The sequence below is a fragment of the Penicillium cataractarum genome (genome assembly GCF_028827025.1).
Source record: "Penicillium cataractarum strain IBT 29864 chromosome Unknown utg000009l, whole genome shotgun sequence".
Taxonomy (NCBI): domain Eukaryota; kingdom Fungi; phylum Ascomycota; class Eurotiomycetes; order Eurotiales; family Aspergillaceae; genus Penicillium; species Penicillium cataractarum.
The window spans coordinates 1,449,224-1,464,636 of NW_026622745.1; the positions used below are offsets into that span (position 1 = coordinate 1,449,224).

Consider the following 15,413-nt stretch of genomic DNA (forward strand, 5'->3'; position numbering starts at 1 on the left):
TACAATCACCATGAACGGCACGGCCGAGTCCAATGGCACACCGTGTGACGGGGAACCCCGGACGCCGCAACCTATCGCCATTATTGGGTATGCTTGTCGACTGTCCGGCCAGGTTTCCTCCCCCGGCGACTTATGGGAGCTTTGTACAAGAGCTCGAAGCGGTTGGTCGCCTATACCCAAAGACCGTTTTTCGCACGGCGCCTACTACCATCCTAATCCTTCGAAACCCGGTACTTTCAACCCCGCGGGCGGTTACTTTCTCGATGACGTTTCCCGATTCGATGCTCCCTTCTTCAATGTCACCGTGCAGGAGGCAATTTCTATGGATCCGCAGCAGCGCCTTCTTTTGGAGTGCTCTTACGAAGCTTTGGAGAGTGCAGGCATTCCCAAAGAGTCTCTCGCTGGTCGTAATGTCGGTGTCTTTGTTGGTGGCAATTTCTCTGATTACGAGCTCAATAATTGTCGGGATGTTGAAACTATTCCTCAATTTCAAGCTACAGGAAATGCGTCTGCGATGCAATCCAATCGCATTTCATACTATTTCGACCTGGCAGGTCCTAGTATGACATTCGATACCGCCTGCTCGTCTTCCCTGGTGGCCTTGCATTATGCCGTTCAGAGTTTGCGAAGTGGTGAATCGAAGGAGGCGCTGGTTGGTGGATGCAGATTGAATCTGCTTCCTGATTATTTCATTTCTATGTCCATGTCACAGTAAGGCACACTCAACCTGGGCTAGAAAGTCTCATTGCTTACACATATCCAGACTATTTAACGATGAAGGAAAAACATATTCTTTCGACGAACGAGCCAAATCTGGCTTTGCGCGCGGCGAGGGCGCCGGCATTGTCCTCCTCAAGCCTCTCGACGCTGCAATCCGCGACAAAGACCCTATCCGGGCTATAATCGCTAATTCTGGAGTAAACCAAGACGGGAGAACCAAGGGCATTACGTTGCCGAACGAACTTGCGCAGGAGCAGTTGATCCGGCGTGTCTACCGCGAAGCCAACCTGGACCCGGAGGACTGTGGCTTTGCAGAGATGCACGGTACAGGGACTAAAGCTGGAGATCCTATCGAGGCACGAGCGGTACATGCAGCCCTAGGAGGAGGTCGAACGGCACGGAACCCGCTTTACATTGGGTCGGTTAAGTCCAATATCGGTCACTTGGAAGGTGCCAGTGGTATTGCTTCCATTATCAAGACCGCTATGATCCTCGACAAGGGACTACTGCTACCTAATGCCGACTTCAAGAAGCCCAACCCGAATATTCCATTGGCAGAATGGAACATGAAAGTCGTCACCACTACTCGACCCTTTCCTCGAGGCAAAAAGTACGCCAGTGTCTCAAACTATGGCTTTGGAGGGACTAATGCACACGTGGTTCTCCAAAGACCGCCTCCGCCAGACCACCGGGCAGAGGATGATGCAGGTATGGACGGAGATCCCAAGAGCAGACTGTTCTTAATCTCTGCGAATGATAAGGATTCTCTCCGTACGAGAATACAGGACTTTGGAATCTACTTTGAGCAGCGGCCAGAGGTGTTCGAGAACTCCCTCTTTGGTAACTTTGCGTATACTCTTGGAACCAAGTTATCTCATCTGTCATATCGTATGGCTCTGTCTGCTTCCTCGCTGGATGAGCTAGGTGTCAAGATGGCCCAAATGAAAGCCAATCCTATCCGAGTGCTTGGAACCCCCACGGTCGCCTTTGTTTTCACCGGACAGGGTGCTCAATGGGCTCAGATGGGCATTCCACTGATGGATGAATATCCGATCTTTGCAGCGGCCATTGAACGCGCCGACAAGTGCCTTTGTGACCTCGGGGCCGAGTTCTCCCTACTTGAAGAGTTACAGAAGGACCCTACGGTTTCTAATATCAACTCTCCCCATTTAAGCCAGCCTTCTTGCACAGCCCTCCAGATTGCCCTAACAGACCTTCTTCGCTCATGGGGTGTCAGCCCATCTTCGGTTATAGGTCACAGCTCTGGTGAGATTGGTGCTGCATATGCTGCCGGTATTTTTGATTTAGAGGGAGCAATGGCGTTGGCCTATCATCGTGGCCAGATGACCTCGTTGCTGAAGAGCTCCTACCCACTCCTCAAGGGTACTATGATTGCCGTCGGAGCTAGCTCTGACGATATAAAGCCGATACTCAAGACCCTGAGCGGCTATGCTACGGTAGCCTGTGTGAATAGTCCCTCTAGCGTGACTGTTTCTGGAGATGCAGACGCGATTGATGAACTTGAGGCTGTTCTACAGGAGAAACAGTTGTTTAACCGAAAGCTGAAGATCGATGTTGCTTACCATTCAGACCACATGAAGAAGGTAGCGAAGGAATACCTTTCTGCTATTGATTCTATCTTGCCCTCGACATCCGTAACTGCGACTTTCTATTCGTCTGTCACTAGCGAGATCGCCGAGCCATCTGATCTAGGCCCAGCATATTGGGTGGCCAATTTGACCTCTCCCGTTCTTTTTTCCAACGCATTGGCTAATATGTGCGCGAATGAAGAGAATCGTCCCAGCCTCCTTCTTGAGCTTGGTCCCCATTCCGCCCTAAAGGGTCCGATCCTGGACATCCTGAAGAGCCTAGGATCGATCGCCTCCAAGGTTAGCTATGCACCTACCGTGCTCCGAAATGCCGATCCCGCCCAGTCCCTTCTCGATGCTGCCGGTGCCGTGTATGTGCGCGGAGGAACTCTCAACATTACTGCAGTCAACTTCCCAGTGAGTGGAGCCTGTAATCGATCGTTCTTGCGGGATTTGCCCAAGTATCCCTGGCAGCACGGCACACGGTACTGGCATGAGGGACGCATTGCGCAGGGACACAAATTCCGCGATGGAAAGCGAAATGATGTGTTAGGAGCGCTGGCTATGTACTCGAATGATCTCGAACCTACGTGGCGCAATATTGTGCGCCTGGACGATATCCCGTGGCTTCGGGAGCACAAGATGCAGGGAATGAGTGTGTATCCGATGGCTGGATATGTAAGTTGTTCTCGTTCTCAATTTTAATTCTGAATAATACTGACCCAACTGTTTACAGTTGGCTATGGCTATTGAGGCTGCACGTCGACGCGCCGAGGCCCATGAGACTCCATTCTCGCAGTTCGAGTTTCGCGAGGTGACCGTCGGTGCTGCACTCGTTCTTACCGACGATGTGGACGCCGAGACTACCATCTCCCTGAAGCCTTACGCAGAAGGCACGCGTGGCAACTCGGATATTTGGGATGAGTTCCGTATCAGCTCGTGGACCTCCAAGCGAGGCTGGACAGTCCACTGCTCAGGCATGGTTCGCACTCGCGCCAACAAGAAGGGACAGGCAGCGGTCTTCAATGCGGAGGAAGTTGAGCAGAAGCACTTCTCGAAGCAGATTGACAGAATCATGGAACAAGCAACGTACGAGATCGATATGCAGAATATGTACCAAGTCCTCACTGATATTGGTGCCGGCTATGGCCCTTCCTTCCAAGGTCTGGAGAATATCTTCTCCCACCCCCATCACTCGCGTGGTGACCTTTACGTCCGGGATACCAAGGCCCTGATGCCGAAGAATTTCGAGGCTCCGTTAACCATCCACCCAACGTTCTTGGACGCACTGTTGCATCTGACCTGGCCTATTCTCGGCCAAGGTCGTATGGAACTTGACACGCTGTACATGCCAACCATGGTCAAGAGCTTGACTATCACCGACAAGATACCCTCTACTCCAGGTGAATCTGTCAAAGCATGGTGCAATGGCGGGCCCAGCTTGGCTAACCCGGAGCCGGCCAAGTTCGACCTCTGGGTGACGCCGGAGAACTCGACCGAGATTCTCATCAATATTGAGGGTCTGATCATGACACCGCTCAAAGATGCAGGTGCTGTTCGTGGCGAAAGCACCCGCGACTTGTGCTACAAGTTCGAGTGGAAATCTCTCGCTGAGCTTGAGAAGGAGCCTGCTGCAGAACCTCAGGATCCTAATGGCCATCTCAATGGCGATGGTATCAATGGGCACGCTACTGAGACTAACGGCGTGCTAACCAATGGCCATACTGTGAGCGGTTTGACTAATGGTCACGCCAACGGCCATCTCAGCCCAGATGAGAAGCCGCATCTCAATGGCAACGGGGTCCAGAATGACCATCCCTTGACCGATGTTTTGGTCACGCAATTTGGCAAGTCTGACGGTATTGCGGACAAGTTGAGTGATGCTATCCAAAAAGAGAGGAGTGACTGGAAGCCCTCCGTCTCCACTTTTGAGGATATCGATGCAACTGGCAAGCATGTCATCGTCCTCCAGACTGGAGCCCGCTCCCTTCGCAACCTCACACCAGAGGCATTCGAAGGCATCAAGAACACTATGTTGAACGCCTCCAACGTTCTGTGGGTCTACCGTCTTGACAGCCCCGATGCCCAGATGATCGTCGGTCTGACCCGAAGCTTGCGTTCCGAGACCATGGCCAAGGCCGCGACTCTCGGTCTTGAGACTGAAGATCTCGAGAACCCTGCCACTCCCATCATGGCTACTATCAATGCTCTGTGGTCAACCGACACCCTGAACCCCTGCAAGGACTTTGAGTTCCGGGCTAAAGGCGCTGAACTGTTCGTCCCGCGTGCCTTGACTAACGAAGCAGCAGATGCATTCGTCCACAACGAGACTCATGAGATGACCATCTCGTCTCAGCCATTCCAGCAGTCTGGTCGCCGCTTCAAACTCCAAATCGGCAATCTCGGTGCTCTGGATACGTTGTACTTTGCTGACGATGTGGTCGAGCCATTGGCTGATGATGATATCGAGATCGAGGTCAAGGCCACCGGTCTGAATTTCAAGGATATTGTCGTTACGATGGGCCAGCTTGCGCAGCCGTACATCGGTATTGAGTGCAGTGGTATCGTCTCATCGGTCGGCAAGAATGTTCAACACCTCAAGGTCGGTCAGCGAGTTATAGCCTTACCGCTGGGCGGTTACTCCACCTACGCTCGCTGCAAAGCCACCAGTGCTGCTCCTCTCCCGGTGAATATGTCCTTCGAGGTCGGCGCCACAGTGCCAGTGGTCTTTTGCACAGCTTACTATGCACTCTTCGACCTCGGCCATCTGCAAGAAGGCGAGCGAATTCTGATTCACGCTGGTGCTGGTGGTGTCGGGCAAGCAGCGATCATGCTGGCGCAGATGGTCGGCGCGGAGATCTTCGTCACTGTCGGCAGCTTGGAGAAGAAACAATTCCTCATGGACCAGTACGGTATTCCCGAGGATCATATTCTCTACAGCCGTGATACATCGTTTGGTCGTGGCATCCGACGTGCGACGAACAATAAGGGCGTGGACATCGTTGTGAATTCACTGGCCGGTGATCTTCTGCGTGAAACATGGGAATGTCTAGCTCCATTTGGCCGGTTCATTGAGATTGGCAAGGCTGACATCACCAAGAACACTCGCCTTGACATGCTTCCATTTGAGTACAACGTTAGCTTTGCTTCTGTTGATTTGACAAAGGTGGCTGCGCACCGCCCGAAGCTGATGAAGCGTCTATTGGATAATGTTACGGATCTGATGGCCAAGGAATCTGTGCGCCCTATCCTGCCATTGACCACGTACCGCATCTCGGAGCTGGAAACTGCGTTCCGCACATTGCAGACTGGTAAGGCGATGGGTAAGATTGTGGTTGTTCCTTATGAGGACGATTATGTCAAGGTAAGGAAATGTTGACCCGCATGTTGTGAGTAAACCAAACCAATGCTGATATATGAATCACAGGCTGTCGCGCCCAAGACTGGTTCTTCTCTCCTAAAGGCTGACGCTTCCTACATTCTGATCGGCGGTACTGGTGGTCTCGGACGAAGCATAGCCAAGTGGATGTCCTCTAAGGGCGCCAGAAACATTGTGTTAGTTTCTCGAAGCGCATCGGTCAACGAACAGGTCCAGGCCTTGATTGATGAGCTGTCTGCCAACGGCACACATGTTACCGTCAAGCCATGCGACGTGAGCAGCAAACAGTCAGTCGAGAATCTCGTCAAGGAAGAGATGAAGGATCTTCCACCAGTCCGCGGTGTCGTTCACGGTGCAATGGTTCTCCGAGTAAGTGTTGCCAACAAGCATGCCACTCCAATTTTGGTTCAGTCAGCTAATACATAACAGGATATCCTCTTCGAGAAGATGACCCTGGACGATTTCCAATCAGTCATAACCAGCAAAGTCGACGGTGCCTGGAACTTACATGAAGTCCTCGCCGACTATCCCCTCGATTTCTTCGTGGCCCTCTCCTCAGTCGCCGGTGTCATCGGTAACCGCGGCCAAGCCGCGTATGCCGCAGCAAACGTCTTCCTCGACGGATTCATGGAGTACCGACGCTCCCTGGGCCTTCCGGGTACATCCATCGATCTGACCGCCGTGCGAGACGTTGGCTATCTCGCCGAGGTCGACAGCAAGCGACAACAAGAAGTGCTCAAGAACATCGGTACAGATGGCATGGACGAGGCAGAAGTACTCGCACTACTAGCCGCTGCGATAACGTCAGACCTTGCAGATTCCTGCTCTGGTCAGTTCATCGTTGGCCTCGAGCTGAGTACACTAGACCACTTCTGGGCGCAGGACGCCAAGTTCAGTGTACTCTACGAGACTGCCAAGGCAGCGCTTGGCTCGGGAGCCGCCGCAGGAAGTGGCCCAGCTGCACCACTGAATGTGCTCCTCGCCAATGCAGGCTCCAAGGAGGAGGCACTGCACATCAGTTATGAAGCGCTCGCGGCCAAACTGGCACAGGTGCTGGTAATCTCGGTAGAAGACATGGATCCATCGATCACGGTTGCCTCTCTGGGTCTGGACTCGCTGGTAGCGATTGAGATCCGGAATTGGATTGCGCGCGAGGCGAATGCGAATGTGCAGGTGTTGGAGTTGTTGTCGAGTGGATCTTTGATGGCACTTGCCGAGATTATCTTGAACAAGTCGCAGGTTTGAGGGGGAGAATCTTGCTTTTTGTTCTGTTCTGTATGATTCATGTTTATATGAGTTTTTTTTGTTGCTATAGATTCTATACGTATAGCCATGCTTGAAGTTCTCTTTTTCGCGAGATCTGACTCGATCCTGTAGAGGAATGAAAAGCTCAGTAGCGCCTATATTTCGGACATATTCTACCACTCACGGAGAATTCCGAATGTCAATTCCGCATATCGATTGTCCCTAAAATCACACTTGCAGCACAATCCCGAAATTCTTTTCTCCGGGAATTTTGGAACCGATAGTCACGGGTAGTTCTCGGCAGGTCCAATGTTGTGGCATGGATCGCAAAAGATTCACCATCTGCAATGATATATATCCCTGTGACGCGCGTTGAAAGTTAATCGCAGATTTTATCCGCAAACTCAGATAAACAAAACTCCAAAAAAAGACTTCTCGAGATAATCTTTCCATGCGAGAGTTTAACCGTGACGCCTCCCGCTCGGCAGGCTTGGCTTCGGTCATTTTCAACCAAGGAACTTTTCAATCGGGCAGTTGCCGACGAGTGGTGGCCACCATGTTCCGGGGCCCTTTGAAAACTTTAACAAAAATGTCTACAGCACTGATGTCATTGCGATCATCGCTGATATGGTGGCTGATGCTTGGCGCTAGGAAGCGGGAGGACCATGCGACAAGCGTTTTGTCCGTGGGTACAGTACCCAGTGTGGACTTCGTGTATGAGTGAGTGGAGTTGGTTTCGCTTTGCTAGATGAGACATTAATCTTAAAAGCGAACAGACGTGCCAAGCGATTGGAATTGTTTTTATTCGCCTATTGTAAAATGCGACTGTACTGTGCTCTTCGGTCGAGATCCACCCGAAGTGTTAGTTCCAATGCAAGTACGGAGGACTGACAACCGCCGAGCTGAGCCTCGGGTAATTATTTAACGGGTCGCCGACATTAGACTAGTAAAATTCTTGTAGATGCCGAAATATTCTCGCCCATGGTCAATAGGATATCAGCTAAATTATCAAAGGATTTCAAAGCGGAAAGCCACAAGGCAGAGTGGAGCTTTTGTATATGAGTAACTCCACTTGCGTTTTTAAGAGAGGATGCAACGGGTAATACCACAATCGTCATAGGTCAGAGAAGGATCCATGCCGGGCGGAGTTCAGTATGTGTGGGAGGGCACCATCGTCATCATCAATGACAGCGGTTTACAGTGGCCACCTCCGATAATCAGAGAACACATTTGACCCAGAAACGGAGAACGCATCCGGCCAGGCATGCCAGTAACATTCTAGGATCTATGATCTACCACGTGGAATTCTTCCATCTGGTATGGCCGTTCTCAACGTGAATGTCATGAAAGGACCCACATTGTTAAGATCTGTTGACTTGCAAAAAGGGTTAGCAACGGAAAAGTAAAGATGATACTCGGATAAGTATGCGAAGTGACGGCGAGAAAGATATCGGCTTTCTGCCCGTAATGATAGCAGTCTGATAGGTAGCACTCGAAACTCTTTTCCGACAAGCCGAGTTCGCTAGACGAGAGCACTTCGGTACCGTTGGAGGACTAATCTCCCGCTAATATTTCGGAAGTAATTACTGTAGCATCAAATATTCATCTATCGTATTAAAACGTGCTGACAAGAAAGTATGGAAATTAACAATAACCTGTCCCTTTTGCTCCACACGCGTTAGAGCCAGTAACGCTCTTGATAGATCCGAGTAGTGGAGATTTATGGGTAAGCCGACATGTACTCCGCGCTGTAAGCAGGAAGGATCAACTCCATTGAAATGAGCGAATGTTAGAAGCCGACGGGTTAACGCTGTCCAGTAGTGACCACGGCTTCCAGATGGAGTATATACGGGAGTACGTAAGTAGCGGCCCGAGTCCACTCGGCTGTGATGCTGAGGGTCGGTACGGGAAATGGAGGATTACATAATGGGGATCCCGCCCACTGGTTGTGCCCTACTGCCTGTTATTCCCACCAATCAGAGAGGGGGCTCGGACCTTGGCCGAAATCGAGGGACGAGTGACTATCACGGGACTGTTTCTCTCCCGGAACTGGAAATACTAACCTCCGGTCCCCCTTCCCCAACTCCGAACTTTCTGGAGCAAAAAAAGGAGGAAATGAGGAGAATCGTGGAGGATCCTTAAGCCCCAAAGGCTAAAAGCCTATCGCCCGCTAATCAACGCCATGATCACATGTCTTTCCTCCACCCGCGGTAGCTTCTGATAACTACCACCCTAACAAGGATCGGACAACGCCCAGCGTCAAACGCCATCGACATAATTTTTTCAACCTGAATTTTACTTTGGAACCAACAGCATTTACCGTCCGGCAAGACAATTACCCAATTTGAAGACGGATTTCTCCTGATGTCCCCACGGGGTGTCGGATTCGATCGCGTCGGTGGCTTGATTGGCCCCTCGCTGGCCCGCCCGGTGGGTCACGGCTTCCTTCACGGTAACCTTCCGGCCGTCGGCATCGGGCTGTGAAAAACGGACGGGCCTTCGGGGGGGGGGGGGGGGGGGGGAGAGAAAGAGTAACTGAGGCGAGTTCTGAGTTTACTTTGTTCAAGGGTAATGCGGTTGATTCTAGCTTGGGCCTCTTCTGACCTCCGAAACTCGCTTCGAATTCCCGATGCTTTTCAAATGCGCAATAGGACTGACTAGTGACTAGACTACTCGACTACGACTGGATGAAACTGGATAAAAGAGTAAAAAGAAAAAAAAAAACTCTGACCCTTGGCCCACTACGTTTCCCCCGTTTTCCCCCGTGAATGGACGGGGATGAAGGCATGGAGGGTCGGGACAGATTCCAATTCCGGCCAGGAGAATGATGATCCTGACGTCCATGGGAGGAAACGATCCACCCCCACGAGGCTACAAAGACGACTCGATGGGAGAGATGTGATCGGAGGGTGACAAAGAGGCGTCCGGGCTCCACGGGTGGCTTGACGGACGAGAACGGGTGGCGCCTTGCAAGCAACCCAAGCAATCCACGGCCAAGCAACCCCAGCACAGGACCACAGGTTACCCCCAGGCACTTTCTCCATCCTTTCCAGGAACTTTCGGCCTCCCGCAACGTTTTGACTGGTCCGCCACTATGCTGACAATTACTAAACCTTCGGATTCCCGAATGCAGCATCGCACCTTGGCGGACGGACAACCCCGAACAAGAAGCAAAAACAGCCGCTACAAGGCCCTTTTCCCTCCCTAGACAACCACTGGCTCGCGAGACTTGCCCTGAAGCAAACCCCACTTAGGGCAAACCCCACCTATCGCGACCCCGTAAAACTCTGCTGCGGGGCCCCCTTAGCCCCTTGGCCCCCATACTGGCCCACGGCGTACCACGGTGGTCCGCGCGACCTGCCTCTAGCGTTCACACGGCCGACGTCATGTCCAATGTTTTTCGTCTTGGCCGACCTGACCCGTAGCATGCGTTCTCCGCCCGCGTGAAAGAAGTATAGATACATAAGGCCTCCTCCCTGACCCCAGATCCCCCAGTCGGTTTCTCTTCTTTTTTCCCTTGTACTGGTCCATCCCATCCCTTCGCGCATATATCACGCGAAGAAGACACAACTTCCAAGATGTGGACAACAACATCTGGCCTCCGGGGCAAGAAGCTCCACATTGCCATCACCTTCACTTCCGTTGTTGGTTTCTCCCTGTTCGGTTACGATCAGGGTCTTATGTCTGGTATCATTTCCGGTACCGAGTTCACCAAGGAGTTCAGCGTCCTCGCCATTCCTGACGGCTCCTCCACCGCCTATTCTCAGCATGTCTCCGTCCTCCGTGGTGCCGTGACCGCTTGTTACGAGCTTGGTTGCTTCTTCGGTGCTATCTTCACTCTTTGCTTCGGTGAGCGCATCGGCCGCACCCCTCTGCTGGTCGCTGGTGGTATTCTCATGATTATCGGTACTGTCATCTCTACTGCTGCTTTCGGTCCTCAATGGGGTCTTGGTCAATTCGTCGTTGGCCGTGTTATCTCTGGTCTTGGAAACGGTATGGATACTGCTACCATCCCCGTGTGGCAGTCTGAGTGTTCCCGTGCCCACAACCGTGGTTTCCTCGTCTGCTTCGAGGGTGCTATCATTGCCGTCGGTACCTTTATCGCCTACTGGATTGATTTCGGTCTTTCCTACGTCAACAGCTCCGTCCAGTGGCGTTTCCCTGTCGCTTTCCAGATCCTCTTCGCTATTCTGGTTAGCGCCGGTGCTTTGATGCTTCCCGAGTCTCCTCGCTGGTTCGTCATGCAGGGCAAGGACCAGGAGGCCCTCGAGGTTCTCGCCGCTCTCAACGATAGCACTATTGACGGCGAGGATGTCCTTACTGACTTCAACCTGATGAAGGCCGATCTCAAGGCCCAGGAGGGTGCCAAGGCCGACTGGAAGACCCTCTTCACTTTCGGCAAGACCCAGGAGTTCCAGCGTATGATGATCGGTTGCTCTGGCCAGTTCTTCCAGCAGTTCACTGGTTGCAACGCTGCCATTTACTACTCTACTCTCCTCTTCGAGCAGAACCTGAAGATGGAGCACCGTCTCTCCCTGGTTCTTGGTGGTGTCTTCGCTACCGTCTACGCTCTCGCTACCATCCCCTCATTCTTCATGATTGAGCGGGTCGGTCGTCGCAACCTGTTCCTGATTGGTTTTGCTGGCCAGGGTCTGTCCTTCGTCATCACCATGGCCTGCTTGATCCGTGAGAACGAGCAGAACGCCAAGGGTGCCATCGTCGGTATCTTCCTGTTCATCTGCTTCTTCGCCTTTACTACGCTGCCTCTCCCCTGGATCTACCCTCCCGAGATCAACCCCCTGCGCACCCGTACCATGGCTGCCGCCGCCTCCACTTGCACCAACTGGATCACCAACTTCGCCGTCGTCATGTTCACCCCCGTCTTCTCTGACGCTTCTCCCTGGGGTATCTACCTCTTCTTCGCCCTGGTCAACTTCATTGGTCTTCCCTTCGCCTGGTTCTACTACCCCGAGACCGCCGGTCGTGACCTTGAGGAGGTTGACATTATCTTCGCCAAGGCCCACATCGAGAAGAAGTGGCCCTACCAGATCGCCCAAACTCTGCCCAAGCTCTCTCCCGACGAGATTGCCTCCATGCAGCGTGAGGTCGGCCTTGACGTGTCTGACCACCAGCACGCCTCTGAGAACGAGAAGGTCGAGATGGCTATGTCCAGTGGCAACTCGAGCGACGAGAAGACCGAGTAAATTTATAAAAACTCGTCTTTTTTTACAAATCGCAGAGTCCCCATGTGCAGTTTGCTTTGGCGTTCCATCCTGGTGACGGAAAGCAGTTATTGAGGTTGCGATCACTCTTTATAGATTCTAGAGTGTTGTGATACCCTCGCCCTTATTTATTCCCCCCATTTTCCTTTTTCTCGTTTTCCTTTGAGTTTTATGATGTCGGCATGACATGGTGGTTAATCGCTGCCAGATTGATGTCTGAAGTGCTTTTTCTTTATGTTATATACCATGAAGGGAGGAGATGATTGGAAAATAGAGCTTGCTCTGATTTCAGCAATAGAATGCATTGTCATCCTATAATTATGATCCATCATAATAGTTTCGCCAGTATATCTTGATCACCTTATAAGTCACTTAAGACGAAAGGATAAATTTGACTAAACTGCACCATTTGGATCCAGAAACTTCGTGAAGAGATTTAATGTGCTATGGCTCCTTAATCAAAAAATGTTCGACAATCCACTTCATTAATAGAGCCAACTGGAAATTTTTTACATGTCACTTACGATCCAAGATAGGTAACCCTATACAATGTATACAACAGCACAGGCGCATCACATACTGCAACAACCATCCAAACCCCATCGCAACCTAACCAATCCACCCAGCCCTTTTCAAACACTCGCAGATTTCCCAGTAGTTTCGCCTCACTTACCCATGTTCACGGGGCACAAGGTAGTCACCAAGGTCAAGAACACAACCGACGATCAAACACAACAAACCGCAACGCTAAACCTACCAGCTTAAGTCCTAACGGCCAAGCCACATGGCAATGCCTGCATACACTGCACCCCACAGACAAGGTCAAATAATCTCCGAACTCCCGCAGCCCCATACTTCAATCGGGATGCGGGATGAGGTACAGCTAGATGCATGTCCATCCTTCGGCAGGCCTTCTGTTTTAGTGAGAGTTGCCTGTTTTGTACTCCGTACAGTCAGATTGCTTACTCAGGTAGGGTCGTCTTAGCGTTGTCGATCGCTATCTCGTGTTTGGTAGCTTGGGAGGGCAGGTTTTGCGAGGTTGGGGTCTGGAGCGTTTGCTTTGATTTGATGACAGCTAGGTGCCTACAGTAGGATGGATTTATACTATTCCGGTAGGTATGGACTAGGTCTGGGTAAGGATGTTTACGCTCCTCTCACATGATGATATTACTGAGCTGGATGATGATGTCAAAGGACACCCATACAAATGTGTACTCTCGAGAGTAGCCTACATTACTGTACTTTCGCCTTTATAAAATGGCATATCAGTCAAGTTGCATGAATCCTTCACAACGTAGTATATACTTCGCATAATCACAGGGCATTTCTACCTATCAATCAACGTAACAACGATTCTCATACTCGTGACTGAAAAGAAAGACGCTGGGCGTTGTTTGCTATTCCTGGAAGCTAAGCGACTTATAGTGCCTTGCTCCCAACAACCTGGAATTGCATGCTGCCTAGATTATAGGTCATTTAATGGAAGCTAAAACTAAGATTTAACACCTAAGTTTGGTCTCTAAAAATGTTGGGTAGCCTCAAAAGCGTGCAGGGTTTTGCGAGGATTTTGCTTCCCGATGCTGGGGCAAATCCCAGATGTAGATCAGATCTGAGATATTAGCCAATCATCAGAATAAAGGAAAGCCTTACCAAGATTCCGTCTTGTGAGGCTCTGCGGCAAATCTTTAACCCGTATATATGTAGTGAGTGCATTACCTGCCTACGAATCATAGGCATGCAACACACGTCGGACATGGTATGGGGTTTAGCTCTCTCTGCAATCGATTATCGTGATGATGCTGTTCCCATTCAGAGAATTACAAGTACAATATTTACTCCTGATCACATAAAATAGTGAAAGAAAAGAAGTTGTGTGAAGTGAATGGCCGCTCGGACGTCCCTTCAGAGGTTCCTTGGTAGAACTCGGCTGTCCATGGGGTTGTTGGAGAGCTATGATAGATACGGGGGTTGTCTTGGTCCCAACACACTGACATTGTAAATCTACTACGTTTGATTATGCTTTGAGTGTAGGGGGTGGCTAGATGTCAGCTTCGCGGGGTAAGAGAGTGACTACAAGCGCAGTAATCGAGTCATGGAATATTCTTACATTCTACGTATCTAGCTATCCTAATCACGAAAGCGAGGTAACTCCTCAAAAACACCAAACGATGCTGACTAGAGGGTCGCAACTTGCTGTGTCTCTAAAAGCTTCTCTCGCGTTTCTTTATTCTTTGTTCCTTCCAAAATATAATATAGTCAGTCGTGCTCATCCGGTATGATCCACTACTCTGAGAAGAGGTCAATTCTTCAACCAACTCCATGGTAAACCATGTAAAGACGAAGCAACTACTGTATTAGACAAAGCTAAAACCAAGTATAATTCCAAGCGGTACATAATGCCTAAAGTAATGCTAGAATCTATAAACCCCACAATTTTTAAAGCGACCCCACCACCACGGAAGCGTACGCAATGCAGGCTTCTAACCAGAACTTTAAAATATATCTCTCTATAGATCCCAGAACCTGAAAACACACATACCCCCAACCTTATCACAGCAAAATTAACCTCAAAGTCCCAAACAGCCACAAGACCTTCATACTTAACGCCACAATCCCCCCTCGAATACCTACCTAGTGTTCTGGTCTAATCGCGCTGACGCGGCCGTTACCGAGGACTCGTCAGCGCGGCGGGACTAGCTATCCGCGAGAGCGATATATACATGCAATATACGGCGCTAGTAGATTTAAATTGAGTTAGTATTGCTTCTTCAGAATCAATGATGAGATAAATCATGTCACATTACGAAGCTGTAAGAGAGGGATCTACAGTACTTAGAACGGTGATATACACCACGATCAACGGCAACGACGCGCGATACACATGTAGGCTAATCAATTGAGTCAAACAGACATATAAAAAAGAACAAACATGACTCGCCCCATTCCATATCGGTGCTAGCCCAGAATAACTGCAGATCCCATCCCGACGCCCACGGCGTTATGGAACAAGCCAATATGCAGAGACCCCGGACTTTGGCGCTTGCGTGGCCGTAGACACTAGTTTTCTTTTCCAACCCCGTTTTCGCAGGCAAATTGATTGTATCGCGCATCCGTATCGATGTCCGCGTTGAGTGGGTAAAGGACGGATAGGGCCAAGGGGTTGCGGTAAATCGTGTTTTACTTGTGATGTAGGTTATGTAGCAACATGGAACAAACACCATTGGAAGAAGATCACAGTTAGTTTTGCCTGGGATAATC

At 50.7% G+C, this 15,413-nt stretch overlaps 2 protein-coding genes across 2 annotated transcripts; both read left to right on the plus strand.

The window, feature by feature from the left end:
• Positions 1-10: 10 nt before the first annotated feature.
• On the plus strand, positions 11-6,933 carry N7496_011128 (type I polyketide synthase; the record flags this gene model as incomplete). The annotated part of the gene is made up of 5 exons (XM_056704041.1): positions 11-711; positions 764-2,987; positions 3,046-5,673; positions 5,737-6,057; positions 6,118-6,933. 5 exons carry the CDS (start codon positions 11-13, stop codon positions 6,931-6,933), a joined length of 6,690 nt encoding a protein of 2,229 aa, XP_056550001.1.
• Positions 6,934-10,511: 3,578 nt separating this feature from the next.
• Positions 10,512-12,137, plus strand: mfsA (glucose-inactivated glycerol proton symporter STL1; the record flags this gene model as incomplete). Its single annotated transcript, XM_056704042.1, has 1 exon — positions 10,512-12,137. One exon carries the CDS (start codon positions 10,512-10,514, stop codon positions 12,135-12,137), a length of 1,626 nt encoding a protein of 541 aa, XP_056550002.1.
• Between the last annotated feature and the right edge of the window lie 3,276 nt (positions 12,138-15,413).